Here is a 23,237-nt window from a genome sequence, read left to right as displayed (position 1 = left end):
GGCCGTCCCTTGAGCACCCCAGACTCAAGTGCCCTGGGTTAGGGGGTGATAGGATGATGAGTTAGGGTGGCAGTAGGGGAAGCCGGGTACTCATTTGCAGGTTCTGGCTCCAAGGGGTGCTGCTCTTATCTCTATGGCCTCTCCTCAGCCCTGTGTTCCCTGCACCCAGAACCCACAATTCCCAACCCCACAGCTCAGCCTGGTTCCCCTACTCCAACTCTTCCATGGCCGGCACCGTCTTCTCCTGGGCTCACAGTTCTAGGCCTTCAGACTTCATCCCTCATCCCTCCTGTTTACGGAGCTTCCTACCAGATCATCTGGATCAAAGGAAAAGCAAGTCTGTAGTTTTTAGCTCTATTTCTATGCCCTCCGCAGCCCTCACCTCTCATTCTTCTTTCCTACAGGTCCACAGTTTGGTATATACACCCGAGCCGCTGCTTTGCAGCCTCAGCCTGTCGACAGCAAAGGCGAGTCGCGCTGTGTCCAAGGAGGCCACTAGGGACCTGGTCACCCTTTTCCACAAATGCATGGAAAAGAAGCCCAAATGAGTCAGAGAGGAAAAGTCTGAAGAAAGACCTTTTTCTTGACTACCGAGTTATCTTTATGAGTGGGGTATGGTTGGATCTGGGGGTTCTGTCTCTCAGAGACCCCCAGAGAGGGAGGTGGGCTAGAAGCACTGGGGTGGCCCTCAGAGAATCTGGGTTCACCGAGCAACCCTCAGGTTGAGCATCTGCCTGGCTGCTCCTGCGTCCACTTGCCATCCCAGCACCCCTGTGGGAATGGTGTTCCTTTTGTCTTGTTTAAGGAATCTTTGCCTACCTACCCCAAGGTCTTGATATTTCCCTATGTTACAAGAGTTTTATTCCTTTACTTTCCACCTTTAGACCTACAGTCCACTTGGAATTTTTGTTGACTTGTGAGGTCAAGTTTCATTTTTTTTTTTTCCATGTGAGTATCCAACTGATCCAGTCCAATGTGTTGAAAAACTTTCCTTTTCCTATGGCTCAGCAGTGCATCTTTCGTCATAGAACAAGTATATCGTATTACATACGTCTTTTTCTCAGTTCTGCATTTAGTTCTGTTCACCTGAAACAAATAGACTACCAGATATTTCTCCAGCAAAGCTGTCTTTCTTCGGGATCAGCAGCAAATTGCAGTTCAGTCTGCAACCATAGAGAGTCATGGGCAAGCTCCTGACATCAAGTGAAGAAGGATGATTTTATAGGGAAGAAAAAGAAGTTGGGAAACTGCAACAAAATAAAAGAGAACAGGCCTTTTCCATAGTTAAGTCCTTGACAGGAAAGAAGTCTTTCTTAATGTTAGGCTCTGCCATTGTCACAGTCTGAGGGCGCCCCCTGCTGGTGTCCCAACTCTACTTAATTGAGGTTTCTGTTTATCAGCTTTTTTACTATTCTGTCGGTCTATTTGACTATCCTTGAACCAGGTTCACAGTGTCTTAGTAATGGCAGCTATTATAATAAACCTCAACTAACATCTAGTGTTATAAATCCTCCAATTCTCCTTTTTGTAATTGCTTTGGCTATTCTTGGGGCTTCCTTGGTAGCTCAGACAGTAAAGAATCTGCCTGCAATGCAGGAGACCCGGGTTTGATCCCTGGCTTGGGAAGATCCCCTGGAGAAGGGAATGGCAACCCACTCCAGTATTCTTGCTTGGAGAATCAACATGGACAGAGAAGCCTGGCAGGCTACAGTCCATGGGTTTGCATAGCGTTGCCCCAAGTTGAGCAACTAAAACTTTGGCTATTCTAAGCTTTTTTCAATTCCATCAGTTCAGTTCAGTTCAGTTGCTCAGTCGTGTCTCTCTTCGCGACCCCATGGACTGCAGCGTGCCAGGCCTCCCTGTCCATCACCAACTCCCGGAGTTTACTCAAACTCACGTACATTGAGTGGGTGATGCCATTCAACCATCTCATCCTCTGTCATCCCCTTCTCCTCTCTCCTTCAATCTTTCCCAGCATCAGGGTCTTTTCAAAGGAGTCAGCTCTTTGCATCAGGTGGCCAAAGTATTGTAGTTTCAGCTTCAACATCAGTCCTTCCAGTGAACATTCAGGACTGATCTAAAGGTAGGATGGACTGGTTGGATCTCCTTGCAGTCCAAGGGACTCTCAAGAGTTTTTTCCTATACCACAGATGAAAAGCATCAATTCTTCAGCACTGAGCTTTTTTTATAGTCCAACTCTCACATCCATACATGACCCCTGGAAAAACCATAGCCTTAACTAGATGGACCTTTGTTGGCAAAGTAATGTCTCTGCTTTTTAATACACTGTCTAGGTTGGTCATAACTTTTCTTCCAAGGAGTAAGTGTCTTTTAATTTCATGGCTGCAATCACCATCTGCAGTGATCTTGGAGCCCAGAAAAGTAAAGTCAGCCACTGTTTCCACTGTTTTCCCATCTATTTGCCATGAAGTGATGGGACTGGATGCCATGATCTTAGTTTTCTGAATGTTGAGCTTTAAGCCAACTTTTCCACTCTCCTCTTTCACCTTCATCAAGAGGCTCTTTAGTTCTTCTTCACTTTCTGCCATAAGGGTGATGTCATCTGCATATCTGAGGTTATTGATATTTTTCCCGGCAATCTTGATTCCAGCTTGTGCTTCATCCAGCTCAGCGTTTCTCATGATGTACTCTGCATATAAGTTAAATAAGCAGGGTGACAATATACAGCCTTGACATACTCCTTTTCCTATTTTGAACCAGTCTGTTGTTCCATGTCCAGTTCTAACTGTTGCTTCCTGACCTGCATACAGGTTTCTCAAGAGGCAGGTCAGGTGGTCTTGTATTTCCATCTCTTGAAGAATTTTCCACACTTTATTGTGATCCACACAGTCAAAGGCTTTGGCATAGTCAATAAAGCAGAAATAGATGTTTTTCTGGAACTCTCTTGCTTTTTTGATGATCCAGCAGATGTTGGCAATTTGATCTCTGGTTCCTCTGCCTTTTCTAAAACAAGCTTGAACATCTGGAAGTTCACGGTTCATGTATTGCTGAAGCCTGACTTGGAGAATTTTGAGCATTACTTTACTAGTGTGTGAGATGAGTGCAATTGTGTGGTAGTTTGAACAATCTTTGGCACTGCCTTTCTTTGGGATTGGAATGAAAACTGACCTTTTCCAGTCCTGTGGCCACTGCTGAGTTTTCCAAATTTGCTGGCATATTGAGTGCAGCACTTCTACAGCGTCATCTTTTAGGATTTGAAATAGCTCAATGGGCATTCCATCACGTCCACTAGCTTTGTAGCGATGCTTCCTAAGACCCATTTGACTTCACATTCCAGCCCTTTTAGATTACACATATAGTGCGGTCATGTAGTCCTTCTGTGTCTGGTTTGTTTCATTTAGCATAACCTTCTCTAGGCTCATTCATGTTGCTGAAAATTGCAGGATCTCTTTCTTTTTTAATGGCCGGACGATGTTCCATTGTATACACATATCATGTTTTCTTTATCCGTTCATTTGTCTGTGAACCTTTTTTAAGTTATCTATTTGTTTGTTTCTGGGTGTGCTGGGTTGCTGACGTGGGCTTTCTCTGGTTGTGGTGAACAAGGGCTCCTCTCACTCGTGGTGCACCGGCCTCTCTGCGGGGGCTTCCCTTGTTGTGGAGCACAGGCATCAGGCGCGTGGGCTTTGTAGTTGCAATGTGAGGGTGGGCTCCACTGCACACAGGCTTCAGTTTGTGAGGCAGGGGCTTAGTTGCTGATTGGCATGTGGAATCTTCCCAGACCAGGGATCGAACTCACGTCCCCAGCATTGGCAGGTGGATTCTTATCCACTGCACCACCAGGAATCCATGTCTATGGACATTGAGGTTTTAGCATATTTTGACTATATGAATAATGCTGAAGTAAACACAGGAATGCAGATATCTCTTTGAGATCCTGGTTTCATTTCCTTTGAATATATATCCAGAAGTAGGATTGCTGGATCATAGGTAACCTTATTTTTAAGTTTTGAGGAAACCTCCATTATTTTCCATGAAGTCTGTACCAATATACACTCCCGAAAACAGTATATAAGGACTTGCTTTTCTCCACATCTTCACCAGCATTTGTTACCTTTTGTCTTTCTGATAGTAACCACTCTGACAGGATTTATGTCATTGTGGTTTTGAGTTGCATTTCCTATTCGACTATTGAAGTTGAACGCTTCTTCATATACCTTCTGGCTATTTTTGTATGTATTCTTTTAAGAAATATCTATTCAGATTCTTTGCCTGTGGGACATTAATTTTTTGGCTGGTGAGTTGTATGAGTTTCTCATTTATTTTCAATATTAACCCTTTATCAAATATATGGCTTGCAAATATTTTCTCCTATTCTGGTTGCCTTTTCACTGTTGGTTGTTTCCTTTGCTGTGCAGAGCTTTTTAATTTAGTGCAATCCCATTTGTCTATTTTAGCTTTTGCTGCCTGTGATTTTTGGGGCTCATATTAAAAAATTATTACCCAGACCAGTATCAAGAAGTTCTTCCCCTATGTTTTTTTCTAGCAGTTTTACAGTTTCAGGATTTACATTTAAGTCTTTAATCCTTCTTTTAGTTGATTTTTGTATATGGTGAGATCATGGTTCCTTTTTCTGCATGTTGATATATGTTGATATTCAATTTTCCCAACACCATTTATTGAAGAGACTGATTTTTCCTCATTTTGTGTTCTTGGCACTCTTGTTGAAGATCAGTTGACTTTAAGGTGTGGATTTGTTTCTGGACTCTATACTCTGTTCCATTCATCTATATGTCTGTTCTTATGCCAGTATCATACTGTTTTGATTACTGTAGTGTTGTAACAAATTTTGAAATCATCAAATGTCTTTAGCTTTGTTCTTATTGCTCAAGATTGCTTTGGTTATTCAGGATCTTTTACAGTTCCACACAAATTTTAGGATTGTTTTTCTATTTCTATAAAGAATGTCGTTAGGATTTTGATAGGGATTGCATTGAATCTATAGATCACTCTGGTTAGAATGGACTTTTTAACAATATTAATTCTTCCAATCCATGAGCAAAGGATGTCTTTCCTTTTGTCTGTGTTTTTAAAAATTTCCTTAATAAATATGTTTATAAGTTTGCAGAGTGCAAGTTTTTCACCTCTTGTTGTTTCCTAAGTATTTTATTCTTTTTGTTGCTGTTGTGAATGAGATTATTTTCTTCATTTCCTTTTTGGATAGATTATTATTTGTGTATAGAAATACAGTGGATTTCATATGTTTATTTCATGTCCTGTAACTTTACTGAATTAGTTTATTATTTATAACAGGATTTTTGTAGTTATTTAGTCTTTAATGTTTTCTATGTATATCATCTTGTTATCTGCAAACAGATACTTTTATTTCTTCTTTTCCTATTTGGATGCCTTTTATTGCCTCTTCTTATCTAATTTCTCTAACTAGGACTTCCATTATTATGTTGATGAGAGGTGACAAGAGTAAGCATCCTTGCCTTATGCCAGATCTTAGAAGGAAAGCTTTCAGTTTTTCCCCCATTAACTATAAATTTACTTGTGGGCTTCTCATATATGCCGTTAATTGTATTGAGATAAGATGCTTCTATACCTACATTGTTGAGAGTTTTAATTGTAAATAAAAGTTAAACTTTGTCAAATGCCTTTTCTGCATTTATTGAAATAATATTGTTTTTTTCTCCCCTTTCATTTTATTAATGTATTATACGGCCTTGATTGACTTACACATGTTGAGCCATCCTTGCATCCCTGGATAAACCCCACTTAGTTATGGCACATGATCCTCTTAATGTATTTTTAAATTCAGTTAGCTAGTATTTACTCAGGATTTTTGCATCTACATTCATCAGGGGTATTGGCCTGTAGTTTTATTTTCTTGTAGAATCTTTACCTGATTTTGGTATTGGGGTAATGCTGGACTCAAGAACTGAGTTTGGAAATGTTCCCCCTTCTTCTATTTTTTGAAAGAGTTTAAGAAGAACTGGTGGTATTCTTTTCTGAATGTTTAGTAGAATTCACCCATGAAATCATTAGATCTTAGGCTTTTCTTTTTTCTTTTTTTTCCCAGACAAACAAAACTAAGGGACTTTGTTGTCAGTAGAAATGCCTCACAAGAAACACTTAAGAAAGTTCTTTTTCTGTTTTGCATATAGGGTTATCATTACCATCTTTCTAAATTCCATATATATGTGTTAGTATACTGTAACGGTCTTTATCTTTCTGGCTTACTTCACTCTGTATAATGGGCTCCAGTTTCATCCATCTCATTAGAACTGATTCAAATGAATTCTTTTTAATGGCTGAGTAATATTCCATGGTGTATATGTACCACAGCTTCCTTATCCATTCGTCTGCTGATGGGCATTTAGGTATGAGAAGAAAAAAAAAAAAGAAAGTTCTTCAAATTGAAATGAGAACTCACTAAACAGCAATGTGAAAACACAGGACAGCATAAATCTCACAGGTAAAGGTAAATATCTGGATACATGCAGTCTGATGCAACGCGGTAAAGGAGTCTACTGAATTTTACATTAGGATGGGGAAGGCTCTGGGCTGGGCCTTTTGTCTCACAGAAGGAAGCGTGGCCGAGGGGAGCCCTCTGGGGCCTGGTGTATGGGAGCTCTCACTGCAGCAGTGATGCCTCTGTCCATGTGTGTGTATGTGTGGATGGGCTGTAGAACTGGTGTTTAGGGATTTGCTTGTCGTAGTGAGATGTGGGTGGTGGCTCTGGTGGTGGGCTTTGGGTGGATACAGAGTGTTGGCTCTGGCAGGGGAAGGGAATGTCAATTCCATTCTGTTCCCCTTCTCCCCAGAACCTAGCACACATGTCAAAATTCTGAAGAAATAGCAACATTAAGGAAGAGTTGATTAAAGTGCACAGACTTAGAGTATTTTAAATGTCTGCCAACAATAGATTAAATTTTGATACATGAAACAAATGATCACTCCACAGTTATTAAAAACCAGGCTCGCGTTGATTAATAGTGTGAGAAGATGTCCACAGCATAATAATAAGAGACAAAATAGTTAGAACAGAGCTGTGGAAGGAGGTCATCATTGTGTGGTGTGATGGGGTAGAGAGTCATTTTTTCCTAGGTTGAACAAAGGCAGGGTGAAGAGGGATACAAATGACCTTCTACCCACTTCATGCCATAGGCCAAAAATGGCTTTCCTTTTGAGTAACAAATTATTATGTGGAGATTGTCCAAGGATGTATCTCCACATGAAATTTGATAAGTAGTTGTTTTCAAGGTTTTCACTTCTATTTTGTCCCTTGGCTATAGATATTGGAGTTGTGAACATTTTCTTATTTATTGCTTTTAAATGTCTCTCTGATTACTTTTGTAAAATAAATTCCCAGGAGAATGAGGCCTGAATCAAACATATCTCTGTGACTTCAGCTTGGCATTGCCAAATTGTTTTACTGTTTAGAAATTTGAGCTCTGCTTTTATTTTCAAAATATAAAAGTGTATTGATCAACCAGTTGTTTGCTGAGGAAATCATTAAATTGGGCAGATGAAGGCTCACCCTGTAAACTGGAAAACATTTCACTTTAACTATATACCTATTTTTTTCTCAAATCTTCAGGCATGTCAAGACACAATCTCTGGTTAATTAACTGTCCTTTGGCGCTCCCTTCTGGGAGATTTACTCATCAGCCTGTGTGGCTCCTCCCATGGAAGATGCATGGGTGAGACAGAAGTGGAAGGGGGTGGCTGAGAGAAGGCTTGGGGGCAAGGAGAGCGGAGGCAGTTCACCTGTCACTCAAGAACCTGTCAGCCAGATGGCACCTGAATGGAGGCCAAGCTTACCCATCTGGACCCCTTTAGAGTAGATCAATTCCTCTTTTTTTTTTTTTTTTTGGAGTGGCATGATGTATTTATTTAGAGTAATGAAAGGGAAAAACCTACAACTAATAATACTCTACCCAGCAAAGCTCACACCCAGATCCGACAGAGAAATCAGAAGTTTTATAGACAATCAAGAGCTAGGAGAATTCAGCACCACTAAACCAGTTTCACAACAAATGCTAAAGAACTTCTCTATAGACAGAAAAGAAAAGGCTACAACTAGAAATAAGAAAATTACAAATGGGAAAGCTCACCCATAAAGGCAAACATACAGTAAAAGTAGGCAATCATCCACACACAAACATCAAAACCAGTGACTGTGGGAAGAGAAGAGAAGAGAGGACAAATGCAGGATATTGGAAATGCATTTGAGACCAGCAACTTAAAATATAGACCGCTATAGTAAAACTTCATGGTAACCATAAACCAAAAAAAAAAAAAAAGAAAAAGACCTACAAAAACAAATTCAAAATAATTAACAAAATGGCAATAAGAACATACATATTGATAATTACCTTAAATCTAAATGGATTAAATGCTCCAACCAAAAGACAGACTGGCTGAATGGATACAAAAACAAGATCCCCATAAATGCTGTTTACAAGGGACCCACCTTAGATCTAGGGATACTGAACGAAAGTGAGAGGATAGAAAAAAGTATTCCATGCAAATAGAAATTAAGTAATGACCTTGGAATTCTGTATCTATCATGATCATGAAATACTTATCTGATATAGCTAGAGCCATGAGACTAATGCTTAAACATGAATAGCATTAAAACACATTTACATATAAAATTTTGGGAAAAATTTCACAAGCTTGTGCAGTTTAGAACTGTTCTTTCTTATGTAGTTCAAAACACAAATCCTATCCAGCAACTGTTACTACTTCAATAAATGTAGTTTCATCCACTCATGATCCTGATCTGTATATTACAGACAACATTCAAAATATCCCCCAAAAGAATATTTCATTAACACCAGGCATTCCCAAATCTAAAAGCTTAAGAAACAAATTTTAAAAACCAATGATAGTTAAAGGGCTCTGAACTTGAAATGCTTTTTTAAACTTTATTGTGTAGACTAAAACTTTGGTTTCCTAGACTCAGTAATATTAAATTGCCTGTTGGGTTTAGTGGCTTCTTGCATCAGTTCCTGCTATTGTCCAATCTGTTCATCACAAAAGTCATTAAGTTTTTCTTCTGGTAGGAGATTCCAAAATATGCTTTTTCAGTTGAATTTTGTCTGTTTTCATTAGCTTGTTGCCACAGCACTGCACATATGCCTCCCATTCCTGCAGGAATCACTCGGCCTCTTTAGAACCAGCGGTCTGTGCCTCCTAAATTCGTCCTTCACGTACTGGTCGCCAAGGTCTTTGAGGTTTGGGGGCAGAACCCAGTGCAGAAGCAAGATGCGCAGATTCAAGGCCCGGACACGCGAGACGTGCAGCGCAGACATAACGCCGCGCGAGGACCTCAGGCCACGCCCAGATCACTTCCTCTTTGCAGTGGGTTACTTGGTTACTTCCTTATAAAAAAGGTGTCCTTACTACTTCTGTCACCTCTCACCCATCACCCAACCTATTTAAAAATCCTCCATCAGCTCCTTTCTTCGCACAGGAAGAAGTTGCAGCCCTAGCCTGGCACATAGGGCCCTTCACATTTGGTCTCCATCCTGCCTCTTCAGTCTTCTTTCTTCTAACTGCTCATCGGATACCCTGTGGACTTCATCCCCCAAGCAAGCCACTCTCTCTTATGCACCTGAGCCTTTGCCTGTGGGCGAAGCCTTTTCCTCTGTCTGGAGTGCCTGGTTCTTCATGCATCTCCTTGCAACCATATTTTCAAGTGCCACGGCAAATAGCATCTCCCAAGGAAACCTTCCTCAGCTTTTCAGGCAGGCAAAAGGTGCTCCTTGGGTGCTCAGGGTACCCTGTTTATGATACTAAATTAGGAGTGTTCCCAGTGCTCTCTGACTGTGTGTGACTCTGTCCCCTCCAAGCGTCCCCACCCTGTGACTTGGCCTCATGTCTTACTCTTTATTGCCTAGAGAGGGCCTCCTGCTTGAGAAATATTTGTTGGATGAATGAATGTGCTTCGTGACTCTGGAGTTTGGGGGTTTGCTAATTGAGGGAGGAAATCCCCAAAGATGTATTTAAGTTGTGTGTCTGACCCTGAATGAGCCCTGGAGCTGTGATGATGAGCTCTGAGGTGGGGAGATGGATAACATGGTCTTCTGTGGTTCTGAGATGCTTTAGATCAGGCTCTGAGGCCAGGTGGGTCCCTGAAACTGACTGAGTTAATCATAGAAAGCAGTGTCCTGTGATGTCATCTCAGGAATGCAATTAAGGCTCAGTTGTGCTTCTGAGGAACCTGTTAAGAGTCACAGCACTGACTGCCATAATTGGAGGCGCTGAGGATGGGCAGGATGTGGGACTTGGCAGAGGAGCCCCTGCTCTCACAACTGCCTCCTGCCTGAGTGCCGAGGCATCTCTAGGATAAAACACAGATCAAGACTGTGGATCAGCAGCAGCCTCACCCCAGCAGCAACAGGTCAGCGCCTGGTCCGAGAGAGCTGTGGGGGTGGGCTGGGTTGTGTGGGTCCAGGATATCCTGCACAGGTCCCGGATAGATGAAAGGAGTCACTTACCCATTTTGGAGGATGTGTGCCTTGTAGATGGATGTCCCGATACCTTACTGTGGCCTCAAAAGGGTTAAGGACTTCCAAATCAAAAACATGTCTTATAACCCCAAAGACACTGACTGATTCCAGCTCTAAATGGTCAGTTGTGTGATTTGGGGAAATTTACTTAGCCCTTTTAGATTTCGTTTCCTCCTCAGGAAAATGGGGTGGGGGCGTGATGCCTACTTTATAAGGTCATTGTGAAGATTGCATGGGATAAACTGCTTTGCCCAGGGCCTGGCTGGCTCTGTAAGAGTTGAAATCTTATCTGCCCAGAATCCACAGAGGATAGCTGATGCTAAAGGACAGCCCTGACTCCTGAAAACAGGGATCTCATCTCTAAAGGAAGTGGGGAGCAGGGGGTTGAGGGCACCTGCCTTCACCCATGTAGAGCACCTGGATGGGGCTGTGGGGTGACTGGGAGAGGCCACGGCACCCCTGCCTGCCCCTGACACTGGGCACTGAACACCCCACACACAGACTCTGGGGGCCCGGGGGGCGTGCACATGGCACACAGACTCCTTCAGAGAGGGCCAGTAAGGGCAGGAGTGGGAGCAAGGTGGGGATCCCTGTGCCGTCTGTATTCAGCCCCAAAAGGAAAACAGTATTTGAGCACGTCTGGGGTTCTGGGTGGGATAATTATCTCAATATTTTGTTTGTGTTACAAAATAGTTTATGGTAGTGGGTATCTTGCCTTCTCAAGGTGTTTAAAAATATTTCCTTTGGGATATGTCATCTTGCTTCCAAGAGTCTAATTTCTTCTCATTCTTGATTTCGAGGGCTCCTAAGCTGAGGGCATGGTTGGGGGTGGGACACAGGACACAGACCCTGTCTCCTGGAAGCCTGCTGGCTCGGGGAAGGGACACAGCCCTGTCCTGAATTTGTGGCAGTTTCCTGCAGGGCAGGGAGGCTGAGCCAAGTTTGCAAGGGGTTAGGTGGGGAGGGCAGAGAGGGGCCCTTCCACAGGCAGGCAGAAGATTCCTGGAGGAAGAACCCACCTTTTGTGGCCTGGCCTCCGCCTGGCCTGCTCTGCTGTGCTCTCTGCCCCAGATTCTCCACTGTCTGCAGTTGCTTCTCCCTGCATCTCCCGAGTTGCCCCATCCTGGGCCCAGGCCCAGCCACCATGACGGACACACCAGTGGAGGAATCCCTCTTCCAAATCATCCACTGCTACCACGAGTACGCTGCCCGGGAAGGGGATGTAGAGACACTGTCGCTGGAGGAGCTGAAGGCTCTGCTCATGGACAATGTGCCCCGCTTTATGGAGACCTTGGTGTGTGGGGTTGGGTGGGGATACAGAAAGTCTGGGGTTGCTTGTGGGGCTGGAAGCGAGTGGTGCGGGTGAAGGTACAGGAAGCCATCTCTTAGGGGCACTTCCAGCTAGGGAAGGGGGTGTGCGGGAGGGTGGAGGGCAGGATGTTTGGTGGGGGAAGCGTGGCCCAGCCTAGCTTTATTTTCTATCCTTCCCTCTCCTGAAACTCTGCCTGGCCCCACTCCAGACCAAACACAGCTAATCCCTGAAACTCAGTCCTAACCCCAAACCTGTTTGTTCTTCTGCCTGACCTGCTTCTGGAAAGAAAAGGACTTAAATCCTTCTTCTGCCCACAGGCTAGTTCGGTCAGTGACCTTGCCCCACACCTGACCTTTGAACCCTAGGCCCTTCTCCTGGGGTCAATACAAGCCTCTTTCATCCAACTTCCGGTCCCAGTGGAGGACAGTTGGGCTGTGGTGGCTGCTGGGAAATATCATCTCTTCTCCCCTCTGAGAGGCCAACAGAGTCCCTCCGAGCAGCCTGGGGCCTCAGCCCCGGAACTCAGGCTGGGCTCAGTCCCCTCCTCAGGCTTGTGCGTCCCCTCTGTCATCAGGCCCAGCCCCGTGACCACCCTGCTCCCTGGGGACTGCAAGGCTGGCGGAAGCGTCTGTCCCTTGGCCCGTGGCGCCCAGCCCCGGGGTCTCTGGACTGCCACGTCCAGAGTACTTCAGGGGGTGCCCGACTCAAGGCCCTCCGTTCCAGGAGAGGCGCCTCCTCTGGTCACGTCTCATGCCGTGTCCCCTGCCTGCCTCTGGGACACGTCAGAGGAGAGAGCCTCACCCTCCGTTTATTGGAGTGCAGCCTCGAGAGTCACGGGGCAGTGGGACCAGGGTGACTGGCTAGTCCCTGTTTCTGGGAAAACCTTTTCTTTCCAAGGCCAGTTGCCAGTGTCATGGGGCTTTGCAAGGACCCCCAGAACCTGCACTGGGGGACTCACTGGGCAGACATAGCAGCCTGGGCAGGGGTCTGAGAGGAGGGAAGCCAGGACGTGCCTGCCACAGGCCGGAGGCCTCCGGTTTCTCAGGTCAACCAAACTTGCGGAGGAGATAAGATAGTAAGTAGGTGGTGGGGCCATGGTGGAGACAGAAGGGGAGAATTTCCACAGGGATGAGGACTGCTCCCAGGCCCACGGCTGCTTACAACTGCAGCGACCTCCTTCCTGGAGGTTTTCTGAGAGGTTCACCCCAGCTTTCCCACGCCCACCAACAAGATCCTGCTGACACCTGCGTCACCCGCACTTCTCACTAAGCCACCTGCCTTCACCTGCCCTCTGAGCTGGACCCCTCCCTGCCATCCCTTCCACCTCAGATGCCCCTATCCTCCATGTACCAGCCCCGAGGGCTGCCCACTTGGGATGTCCCAGCAACTCCAGGGCCCCTAGCTCTGGCTTTTCCCATCTTCTGTGCTGTCTGGAGGTGACACGGGCACAGAGTCCTAAACACTTTCCAGGCAGATGACATCGCATGGAGATGTCTGACCCCATCTGGTGCTGGTCCTGCAGTAGCTCTGGAGACGCAGACACGAGGGGCAGGGGGCTCTGCCCTGGAGGCTCCCGCTGCGGAGGAGGAAGGCATAGCCTTCCACCCTGACGCCCCTGGGCTGGGCTGTCCCTGCAGGGGAGCTGGCACTTTAGGTGGGGGAGAGATAGGCAAGTGGCGCTAGTGGTAAAGAGCCAGCCTGTCAATGCAAGAGAGATGGGTTCAATCCCTGGATTGGGAAGATCCCCTGGAGGAGGGCATGTCAACCCACTCCAGTATTCTTGCCTGGAGAATCCCCGTGGACAGAGGAGCCTGGCGGGTTCCAGTCCATGGGGTTGCACAGAGTCAGATATGACTGAACAGACTTAGCCCACAGCCCCTGATGACGGGCAAAGGTGAATTGTGTCGGGGGTGCCCAGTCAACCAGCACATGGAAACCTGCCTGCACTCTCTGTCTCCCACGCAGCCCCAGGTCCAGTTAGCTGAGGTGCTCCCGACACTGCTGCCTGAACATTCTGCAGCACAGAGGGTCCTGGCCACTGACTGAGTGAGGAGTTGTCTCCTGCAAACTCCCTCCAGACAGGGCCAGGCCACACTCTCCCCACCGACCGCCCCCGTCCTCCCACCAGCAGGCCGAGGAGCGCCTGGCCTTCACGGCAGGGTGGTGCTGGGGTGCGTGGTTGACCGTCTACTCTCTCCCCAGGGCCGGAAGGAGCCGTACTACATCACACAGTTGTTCCAGGCGGCGGACAAGAACCGGGACAACCAGATCTGCTTTGAGGAGTTCCTCTACATCTTGGGCAAGCTGGTGAAGGACTACCACCTGCAGTACCACCGGCAGCTGTGTGCCCACTACTGCACCCAGCACAGCCTCTATTAGAGGGAGTGCAGGGGCCTGCCTCGGGAGCAGTGTGACCTAGCTGTGGGCAGCTGAAGACATAGCCGTGTGTGTGTGTGTGTGTGTGTGTGTGTGTGTGTGTGGAGTGGATGCTGTGAAGGAAGAGAATAAAGCAACTTTGTAGAGACTTCTGGGTGTTGCTCAGTTCCTGGTTCCGTGCATCTGCTCTGGCCCCAGAAAGAAAGGTTTGGTCCTACTCTGAGGATCAGTCATTTTGGGTAGTCTGTGCCCCAGGAGCCCCTGTCTGAGGGAGGAGCCAGCCCTTCCCCAGGAACCCCTGTCTGAGCAGGGAGACAGCCCCTGCCCACAGGAGCCCCTATCTGAGCAGGGAGACAGCCCCAGTCCCCAGGAACCCCTGTCTGAGAAGAGAAACAGCCCCTGCCCACAGGAGCCCCTATCTGAGCAGGGAGACAGCCCTTACCCTCAGCTTTCGGTCTGAGAGGGTGGAGTCTCTTCTCTCGGGGAGCCAGCTCTCTGACAAGGAAATCAGGTCTCACCATTGATGTTCTGGTCACTCATTCACTACACATACCTGATTGGACAGGAGCCACAACGGCAGAAGTTCTCCCAGCTTCAAAAGAGAGCCCCAACAAAGGCGGAACAGCTGGGACAGGACAGGGGCCAGGACAGGGTGGGGAAGATGATGCTGGTAATTAACATGGGTGGCAGGTCCATGGCCAGTCGGTGAGGGAAGATTGTGGGGTGGGTTTTCCATACATTGAGTCAGAGATGGGTCAAACTTAAAGTTGGCAGTGCTGCCTGTCAGTGAGAAGAGTGATGAGTGTAATGTGGGTGACTGTCGATCAGGGAAGGCTTCCTGGTGAGAGGAGGGTTTGGTTTTGTTTCTATTAATAAATAAATGATGATGGATCTGGGTGTTGTTCTGACTCTGGGCTACTTGTGACTCCCTCATCCCTCCCAGCTCAGACCTGCCCCTGCCCTCTCTCTGTGTTGTTTGCTTTTGTCTCTCACCGGGAGCCCGGGAATCTGAGGCAAAATCTCTTGGGAGAGGGTCTCGTCTGCCTTTAGGTCCTGCCGGGTCCATCTTGGTGGGTTTCTTCTCTGAGGATGGTCTGAGAACCCTTGTCCTGAGTGCACTATGATAGAAACAATAAGTTATTTGAAAGAATGATGGGTAATTGTCTGCATCCCTAGGCAGTGATTGGGGGTATCATTTAAAAGGACTTGATTTGGTTCCCTCTGCCAACTGGATCTGTGAACCAAACAGGGAGCAGCGTCCTGCAGGCTGAACTGGAGACCTTTGTTCCTGATCAGTGGAGCTCAGAAGCAGGCCCTCCATGGACGCCATGTCTACACACTGGCTGATCTTCAATTCTCATCATGTAGGGGTCACTGTCACTGGCCCCACTTTCCCTCTGGACCTCCCCTGTGGAGGTCTTATCCTGCTGCACTGAGGTTATGTGTGGCTGTCTGTATCCTCCACCAAGACGGGGACCCCATTCTGTCATTTCCATGGCCCGTGCACAGCCCAACGTCGACACACAGTGTGTGCTCAGTTGTCGTGGAGCGGGGGGTGTGCAGGAATGCGGCCTGTGGACTGCAATCCCATGACCAGAGTCTGCATTGCCTCCTGCAGGCCCTTAGTCACATCCAGAGACTTGAAGACAGTTGGCAGGGTGACTCAGGCCACTTTTGCCCCAGGCCCAGGTGGATCCTTCCTGCCTGTCTCACCTGAAATGTACTGGGTTGCACAGGCCTTTGATTACAAAGCGGCGGCTCAGCCCAGTCCTCCTGCCCCTTCCTGGGGGTTTCTCCACTGGCCCTGCATGCTCTGTCCTCATTTCCTCAGCCACAGGCTTGGGCCTGGTGTTGTGACATGCAGCCAGGACTGAGCTCTTGCCTGTAAACAGAACTAAGTTCCGTTGCCCCATGGGTTGCCCCATGTCCGTCAGTCTGATTACAGGTGCTACCGATTTCCCCTTGTGCTTGCCCAATTCCTGCCACCATCTCCTGCCGGGTCAGCTCAGCCTGGCTCCTGCTCTCCCGGAAGCCCCCAGGGCTGCCTGTCCAGGGGGAGCTTCTCTGGGGCGGCGTTTCATGGCCTCGCTGACCAGCAGGGACTGACAAGCACACGATGCTGGAGGGGATCACGGTTTATGATTCCCTCACTGGACCTGGGGCCTGTTTTCCATCCTTTCTGGATGAAGAAAGCTGTTTCCACCCGGACGTTCTCAGGACAAGCTTCAAGGCAGGCATCTCCTGAGGGGTCGGGGCCTGGAAAAACATCATCGCCATCAATCTCGCCATCACCCTCCTTGAGAGAGGTCAGCGTGAATGCCATCCTGGGCTGGTGAACAAACCCCAAGTAGAATCTCAGAAAAAGCCAGCTTGTTCTAAAGTGTGCGTTTGGCATGTAAGCACCAAAACAAAGCAGGACACAGGCCCGTAGGACCTCAGGTAACACCCCGTGCCTCAGTTTCCTCATTTGTCACACAGGGATAGTTATACCTGTGATGTCCATTTCACGGTGCTGTCAGACGAGTTAGTGGATGCAAAAACACTCTGAAAATATGATGTGCTATTTGGGGTAAGATGCGATTGGCAGGTCATTTAGAAGTGGGCCTGGAGAAACATAGGTAAGCGCCAAGTGCTTGATCATTGGTTGAAAACTTGTCATATTTGACATCATAAGCAGCCCTATTTTCCTATCAAAAGGTTGACTATCAAGGAAGGCAGACTATATTTGGTGGGTGGGTCTATATCCTCCTTTGTTCCCAAAACACTATCATTTAAAGTGGCTGGGTATGATAAAGGGAGTTTCTGCATGGGATAAGGGCTCGATCAAGTGTTCAATTCTTCATTCATTTATTCCCTCAGTAAGTATTAATTGAGTACTTAGTATGTACCAGACCCCAGGATATGATGTGGTTTCTGCTCTCAAGGGGCCCTTAGTCCCGAAGAAAAGACAGGCAATAAACAGATGAACTCTAATATAGCAGAGCAAATGTGTGATGCAGAAGAGCTTGGTAGAACTGGAGGTGAGAATTCAGTGTTGACAGCAGTGGGGGACAGAGAGTCAGCAATGGACAAGAGCAGACGGTGCCTGGGCTGGGTCAGGAAGGATGAGAAGCACTTCACTGGCAAAGAGGTATTCCAGTCAAGTGCAGGAAATGCATGATGTCACAGTAGGTCATGTCACCCGGGGCATTTGAGACACCGAATGCTGTGTCTCTGTGGGCCTCAGTTTCCTCATCGGTAAAGTGGAAATTATGATAGAACATACTTCACTGGATCATTGTGAGGGTTAAATGGATTGATGTAAATAAAGCTCTTAAACAGTGACAATGGTTCCTGGCACATGGTAGGAGCCCAATAAATACCAACCATTATTTTGCTATTGTTTGTTCTTATTGATTGTTGTTGCTGTTATAGTGTATAGCTGGCACTGCGCTGGGTCCCAGGGAGGCAGAGACAGGTGACCCAGTCTGGGTCCTCAAGGGTTCACAGCCCAGCTGGGGAATCAGACTTATTGACGGGGCAGTGATCATGGTATACGCTCACACAGTGCTTGCTTACTATGTGCTGCTTTAAACGCCTCACATGTGTTCTGTGTGTAAACTTTTAATTAAAATATAGTATCTATTAATAAAAGCCCACACGCCATAAATATTTTGCATCTATTTTTAATGCTTACAACAACACTATCAGGCAGATTTTATTTTGGGGGAGTGGAAGCATTTAGGATTTTAAAATATTTAAATTGTATATATATATATAATTTTGGAGTAGGAAATGGCAACCCATTCCAGTGTTCTTGCCTGAAAAATTCCATGGACAGAGGAGACTGGCGGGCTACAATCCATGGGGTCACGAGCAGTAGGACATGACTGAGCTACATATATATATATATATATATATGACATAAAATTTACCATCCTAACCAGTTTTTAAGTGTCCAGTTCAGTCGTGTTAAATACAGTCCCAGTTGTTGTGCATCCAGTCTGCAGAACACTCATCATCTTAGAACTGAAACTCTGTATCTAAGAAACAATTACCCCCACATCCCCGTTCTCCTAGACCTTGGCAACCACCACGCTACCTTCTGTTTCTATGAGTTCAGCTACTCCAGGTACCTCATACAAATGCAGATATTGGTCTTTTTGAATGTCTTACTTTACTGTCTGTCCTCAAGGTTCACCCATGTTGTATCATGTGTCAAGATTTTCTTCCTTTTTAAAGGCTGAGTAATACCCCATTGTATGTATATACCACATTTATTTATCCATTCATCTGTAGATGGACACTTGGGTTGCTTCCACATTTTGGCTGTTGCAAATAATGCTTCTGTGAACATGAGGTTACAAATATCTTTCTGAGACTCTGCTTTCAATTATTTTGGGTATTAACCCATAAGTAGAATTGCTGCATCAAATGGTAATTTGGTTTTTAATTTTTTGAGGAACCGCTCGATTATTTTCCTCCAGTGGCTTCACTAGTTTACATTCCCACCAGCAGTGCCCACATCCTTTCAAGACTTGTTATTTTCTGTTTTTGTTGACAGTAGACAATCTCATGGGTGTGAGGTGGTATCGCATTGTGGTTTTGATTTGCCTTCTCTAGTGATTAGTGGAGTATCTTTTCCTGTGCTTATGAATCATTTGCATGTCTTCTTTGGAGAAATGTCTATTCATTTGCTCAGTTTTTTAAAATTTGTTTTTAATTGGAAGATAATTGCTTTACAATGTTGTGGTTGGTTTCTACTGTACAACGTGAATCAACTAGAAGTATACATATATTCCCTCCATCGTGAACCTCCCTCCCACCCGTTTTCTTGGGTTATTTGTTTTCTTTTGGAGTTGAGTTGTAGGACTTCTTTCTGTATTCTGGATATTAACCCTTTCTCATATGTATGATTTGCAAATATTCTCTCTTATACTGCAGGTCGGAGGTAGACTTTATTGTAATCTCTATTTAATAATTGAGCTAACTAAAGAACAGGGAAGGTAAGGAATTAGCCCAGGGTCACACAGCTATAAAGTTAATGACAGAATAAAGCCCAAAGGGCTGCAGGAACATGAAGTAGAGAGAAGCTAATCCCATCTGCTTCCTCTAGGAGGCGATGATGACTTAGGCCTTGGAGAAGTATAAGGAAAATTTGGTTTAAAGTATGAAGGATGGAGAGACGGGAGGGGCTTTCTTAGCAGAGTCATCTTCTTGTCAGAGCATGCCCTGGAGCCTGGTGCTCTGCGATCCTGTCTGCACTCCGACACATCTGCACTGGGAAACTGTGAAATGCTTCACATTTCTAAGTCTCGGCTTCCATGTGTATAGACTGAGGGGGCTCTGTGCCCCGACTTTCTGATAGGCATGTTCTGAGGGTCTGAATAGGTTACACGAATGTCAAGTGCTCTGTACAAGAGAAATGATCACAAATCTTCAGCACTGGGACCCAGGTGGTGGGGGAAGGACTCACTCCTCCTGAAATCTGGGGGGAATTGCCCACCTCCTCTTCTCCTCCTAGGGTTGAAGCATTTCTGCATTCTCCAAAAGCGCCCTCCTTCCCCCACCCCCACAGAGTTGTTTTCCTCTATGGCCCAGACTCCTGGCATCACAGGCACATAATCATCCCGGAGAGGATGGAAGCGTCCCTGCTGTTTATGCAGCAGCTCATGCCTCATGCTCGTAGGGGGACCCCAAGCCAGTGTCCATCTCCTGGGACACAGTGACCCCCCTCCCCCCACCCCAGCCTCACAGAACAGAGGTGTTGTGAAGGTGTGGAGACAGCAGCAGAGAAACGGACTTAACCCTTGGCAGCACACATCCCCACTGAGTCCAGTCACACACATAACAACAATAATGGAAATACTCCACCTTCCATTACTAAAAATTCCGTAACAAGGACAAGGGTTCTTAACCTTTCAAAGGCCTTTGGACCCTTTTGACAATGTGATGAACGCTATGGAGGAATGAGCTTATTTGCATGCACTCAAAATGAGGCATTCAACTTCAGTTCTATTTCCGAGATGCATAGAGAAGCCATGCAAATAGCCACAGCAACAGTGCGAAGGACTTAGGAGTGAGCTTCCATGGTTGGCCACGCCAGGGGATGCTAGCAGCCCACAGGCAGAATCTTTACCATGCCCGCTTCCTGGTTTCTCCTCCTGGGCATCACTGCCTGGCACTTGCCTTCCTCCTCCTACCTTTCCTGTGCTGCCCCTCAGGACTTTTCATTCTGCACAGTGATTGCCCCATTCTCCTTGTTGGGAAACTTGAGGCTGTAGCAACACTGGAAGGGAGTTGCTGCCTCTGAGTGGCCCGAGGCCCTGGGCAGCTGGCCAGTTCTGATTGCTATAAAAGGGAGCCGGCACTGAGCACTGCATGTCCTTTGGCAACTCTGAATTGGGGAGACCTGGTAAGTGGAACTGTGGTCTGTCCCACACTGCGGGCTTCCCCTGGGGTGGGCTGGGGAGTGCAGCAGCCTTCTCAGAGGAGGGGAGAGAAAGCTCGCTGGTGTCTGGACAGGGTCCAGAGGAACATGAGCCTGGGGTTGAAGAAGGGGCTGAGGGCTCTGGGACTTTTGAGTGAGGGCACGTTTGGGCCCTTCCTGGGCAGAGGATGAGGACATGGGGAGAGCTGGCAGGCATTGTGTGTGCTTGGGTACCCTGCTCCCTCCCACACCCTCATCTCCATCATCCCACCCCTTCCCCTTGTAGCCAGAGCCCTCGGCTGGCTTTAGTTACTTGGATGGTGCCATCCAAGGCAAAGCCACCCCCGGGGTAGGAGCTTCCTGAGCGTCCCCATAGGCACCCTCCCCACTTCGGGCTTGCCCGGGTGCTCCGTCTTCCAGGTGGCGCAAATCCTTGGACACCATGCTGACGGATCTGGAGAGTGCCATTAACTCCCTGATTGAAGTCTACCACAAGTACTCCCTGCTGAAAGGGAATTACCACGCCGTCTATAGGGATGACTTGAAGAAATTGTTAGAGACAGAGTGTCCTAAGTATATGCAGGTGAGGAGGGACTGGCTATGGTTGGGGCTCTCGGCCTGGCTCTGATGAAGCCCTGGGTCACTGATCTCCTGCGTTGCCCCGCACAGAGAGTCACGCCTCAGCTTCCCTGAGATCTTTACCCTCTGACTTCTTTCTCTCCAATCTTCACAGAAAAAGAATGCAGACACTTGGTTCAAAGAGTTGGACATCAATCAGGATGGTGGAATTAACTTCGAGGAGTTCATGGTGCTGGTGATAAAGGTGGGCCTGGCAACCCATGAAGACATTCACAAAGAATAGCAGAGCTATTGGGCCTGGGGCTAGGCCCCTGGACTCGTTCCTGCAGAGTAATAAAATAGTTGATACCTCAGGTCTCTCCTGATTGCTTGTTTCTATTTGTGGAATGAGGCTCCTGTGGGGGTGGAGGGAGGGTTGGAAAACCCAAAGGAAGAGAAACAAACCTGTGTTGCCCCCACTACCCATCTATCACCAGCCCTCTGTGCTTACCACCTGTCTGCTCTCCTCCCCGTGTTCTTCCCAAACGATGCCTGACCTTTTCCAGACCCACAATCCTGAGTCCTGAGTTCCAGGATTTAAGGATTTTAGAAAGTCCAAGACGCTATAGCTGTGGTATGAGTGATATGGGTGATATATGATATGGGTGATATGAGAACAGGGTGACATAAATAAAACTCAGAGTATTCTCTAAATTTTAATTTCCAGCAAAATGTCTTAGGTGTAACTTTCAGGAAGTTAGGGAGATGACTATGTAGAAGTGTGTGTTGTGTGTATGAGAGATAGAGAGTGATTCTATGTTGTGGTGTGACTTCAGATGGATGCTTAGACATTAAGTAACACTAAAAAGCCCCCTGGCCCCTGCACTTGTAATTTCTTCTAAAGAGGTTTAGGAAGCTTTCCTTTTCTCTCCATTCCCAACCTCTTAACTTTATTCAATAATAAAGGAAGGACTTCCCTGGTGGCCCAGTGATTAAGAGTTTGCCTTCCAATGCAGGAGACATGGATTTGATCCTTGGTCCAGGAAGATAACACATGCTGCAGGGCAACTAAGCCCATGCACCACAACTACTCAGCCCATGCCCTCTAGAGCCCCCAAGCCACAGCTAGAGAGAAGCCCTGGCACTCCAACTGAGACTCAACACAGTGAATAAATAAATAGATATTAAAAAATAAATAATTAATAAAACTCAATGTGAAGAATAGGGTATTCAATTGTTTCCCTGTGGGGTGAATGCTTCGATAATCAGTGACTTTTCTAAAATAACCTCCCCATCATTACTCCGGGTTTCCAAGGGTTTGGTGAAACAGGAGGGCCAGAAAATGAATGGGCATCTCTCACCAGAACCCAGCTAGCAAGCTGAGTTTCCATGCTGCGTTTTTGGGACATTTACCATTGTCCTCACTTAGCAGGAGGGGTGGTGATGTTAGGTGATGTATGCAGAACGGGGTTGGGAGCTGTCGCCAGAGTCTCTATACCAGGGATTTTGACTAGGCCTTTGGTACATCTCGGGGCTTCCTAGGTGGCGCTAGTGGTAAAGAACGTGCCTGCTAATGCAGGAGATGTAAGAGACGCAGTCGGGAAAATCCCCTGGAGGAGAGCATGGCAACCTATTCCAGTATTCTTGCCTGGAGAATCCCCATGGACAGAGGAGCTACAGTCCATAGGGTCACAAAGAATCAGATACAACTGAAATGACTGAGCAAGCACACATGCATGGTACATCTCTGGAACAGAACTGACGTTGAGTACACCATTCTGATTGTATGAGCATATGCTCATTCATTTGAGTCTTTCATCATTGAAAAAGGATGCAAACACCCCTCAAATGTTAAGAACCTTTGTTCTGACTTCTGGATTTTTAGTAATGGAAGGTAGAGTGTGTATTTCCATTATTGTTGTTTTGTTTGTGGCTAGACTCGGTGGGGTGGGTAGGGGTTGGGGAACTTGTGCTGCTAAGGGCTAAATTAATTTCTCTGCTGCTGCCCCAACCCCTTCAGAGCTCTTCTGCTCTGTGAAGCTGGGGTGGGGGCACTGTGTCCCCAGAGATGGACACTGGTTTGGGGCCCCTCCGT

At 46.8% G+C, this 23,237-nt stretch overlaps 2 protein-coding genes and 1 pseudogene across 2 annotated transcripts; 2 read left to right on the top strand and 1 right to left on the bottom strand.

Annotated features, from left to right (window-relative positions):
- Positions 1 to 8,886: 8,886 nt before the first annotated feature.
- Positions 8,887 to 9,287, bottom strand: LOC110146630 (succinate dehydrogenase assembly factor 3, mitochondrial pseudogene; annotated as a pseudogene).
- Positions 9,288 to 11,206: 1,919 nt separating this feature from the next.
- On the top strand, positions 11,207 to 14,324 carry LOC110146631 (protein S100-A15A). The gene is made up of 2 exons (XM_020907557.2): positions 11,207 to 11,781; positions 14,002 to 14,324. Exons 1-2 carry the CDS (start codon positions 11,632 to 11,634, stop codon positions 14,176 to 14,178), a joined length of 327 nt encoding a protein of 108 aa, XP_020763216.2. The 5' UTR covers positions 11,207 to 11,631; the 3' UTR covers positions 14,179 to 14,324.
- A 6,136-nt stretch (positions 14,325 to 20,460) lies between these two features.
- On the top strand, positions 20,461 to 21,516 carry S100A8 (S100 calcium binding protein A8). Its single transcript, XM_020907558.2, has 3 exons — positions 20,461 to 20,569; positions 21,005 to 21,167; positions 21,318 to 21,516. Exons 2-3 carry the CDS (start codon positions 21,027 to 21,029, stop codon positions 21,444 to 21,446), a joined length of 270 nt encoding a protein of 89 aa, XP_020763217.1. The 5' UTR covers positions 20,461 to 20,569; positions 21,005 to 21,026; the 3' UTR covers positions 21,447 to 21,516.
- Positions 21,517 to 23,237: the final 1,721 nt, after the last annotated feature.

The sequence above is a fragment of the Odocoileus virginianus genome, chromosome 5 (assembly GCF_023699985.2).
Source record: "Odocoileus virginianus isolate 20LAN1187 ecotype Illinois chromosome 5, Ovbor_1.2, whole genome shotgun sequence".
NCBI lineage: Eukaryota > Metazoa > Chordata > Mammalia > Artiodactyla > Cervidae > Odocoileus > Odocoileus virginianus.
Note: the sequence above shows the minus strand (reverse complement) of the source record. Positions and strands in the feature narration are given on the sequence as shown.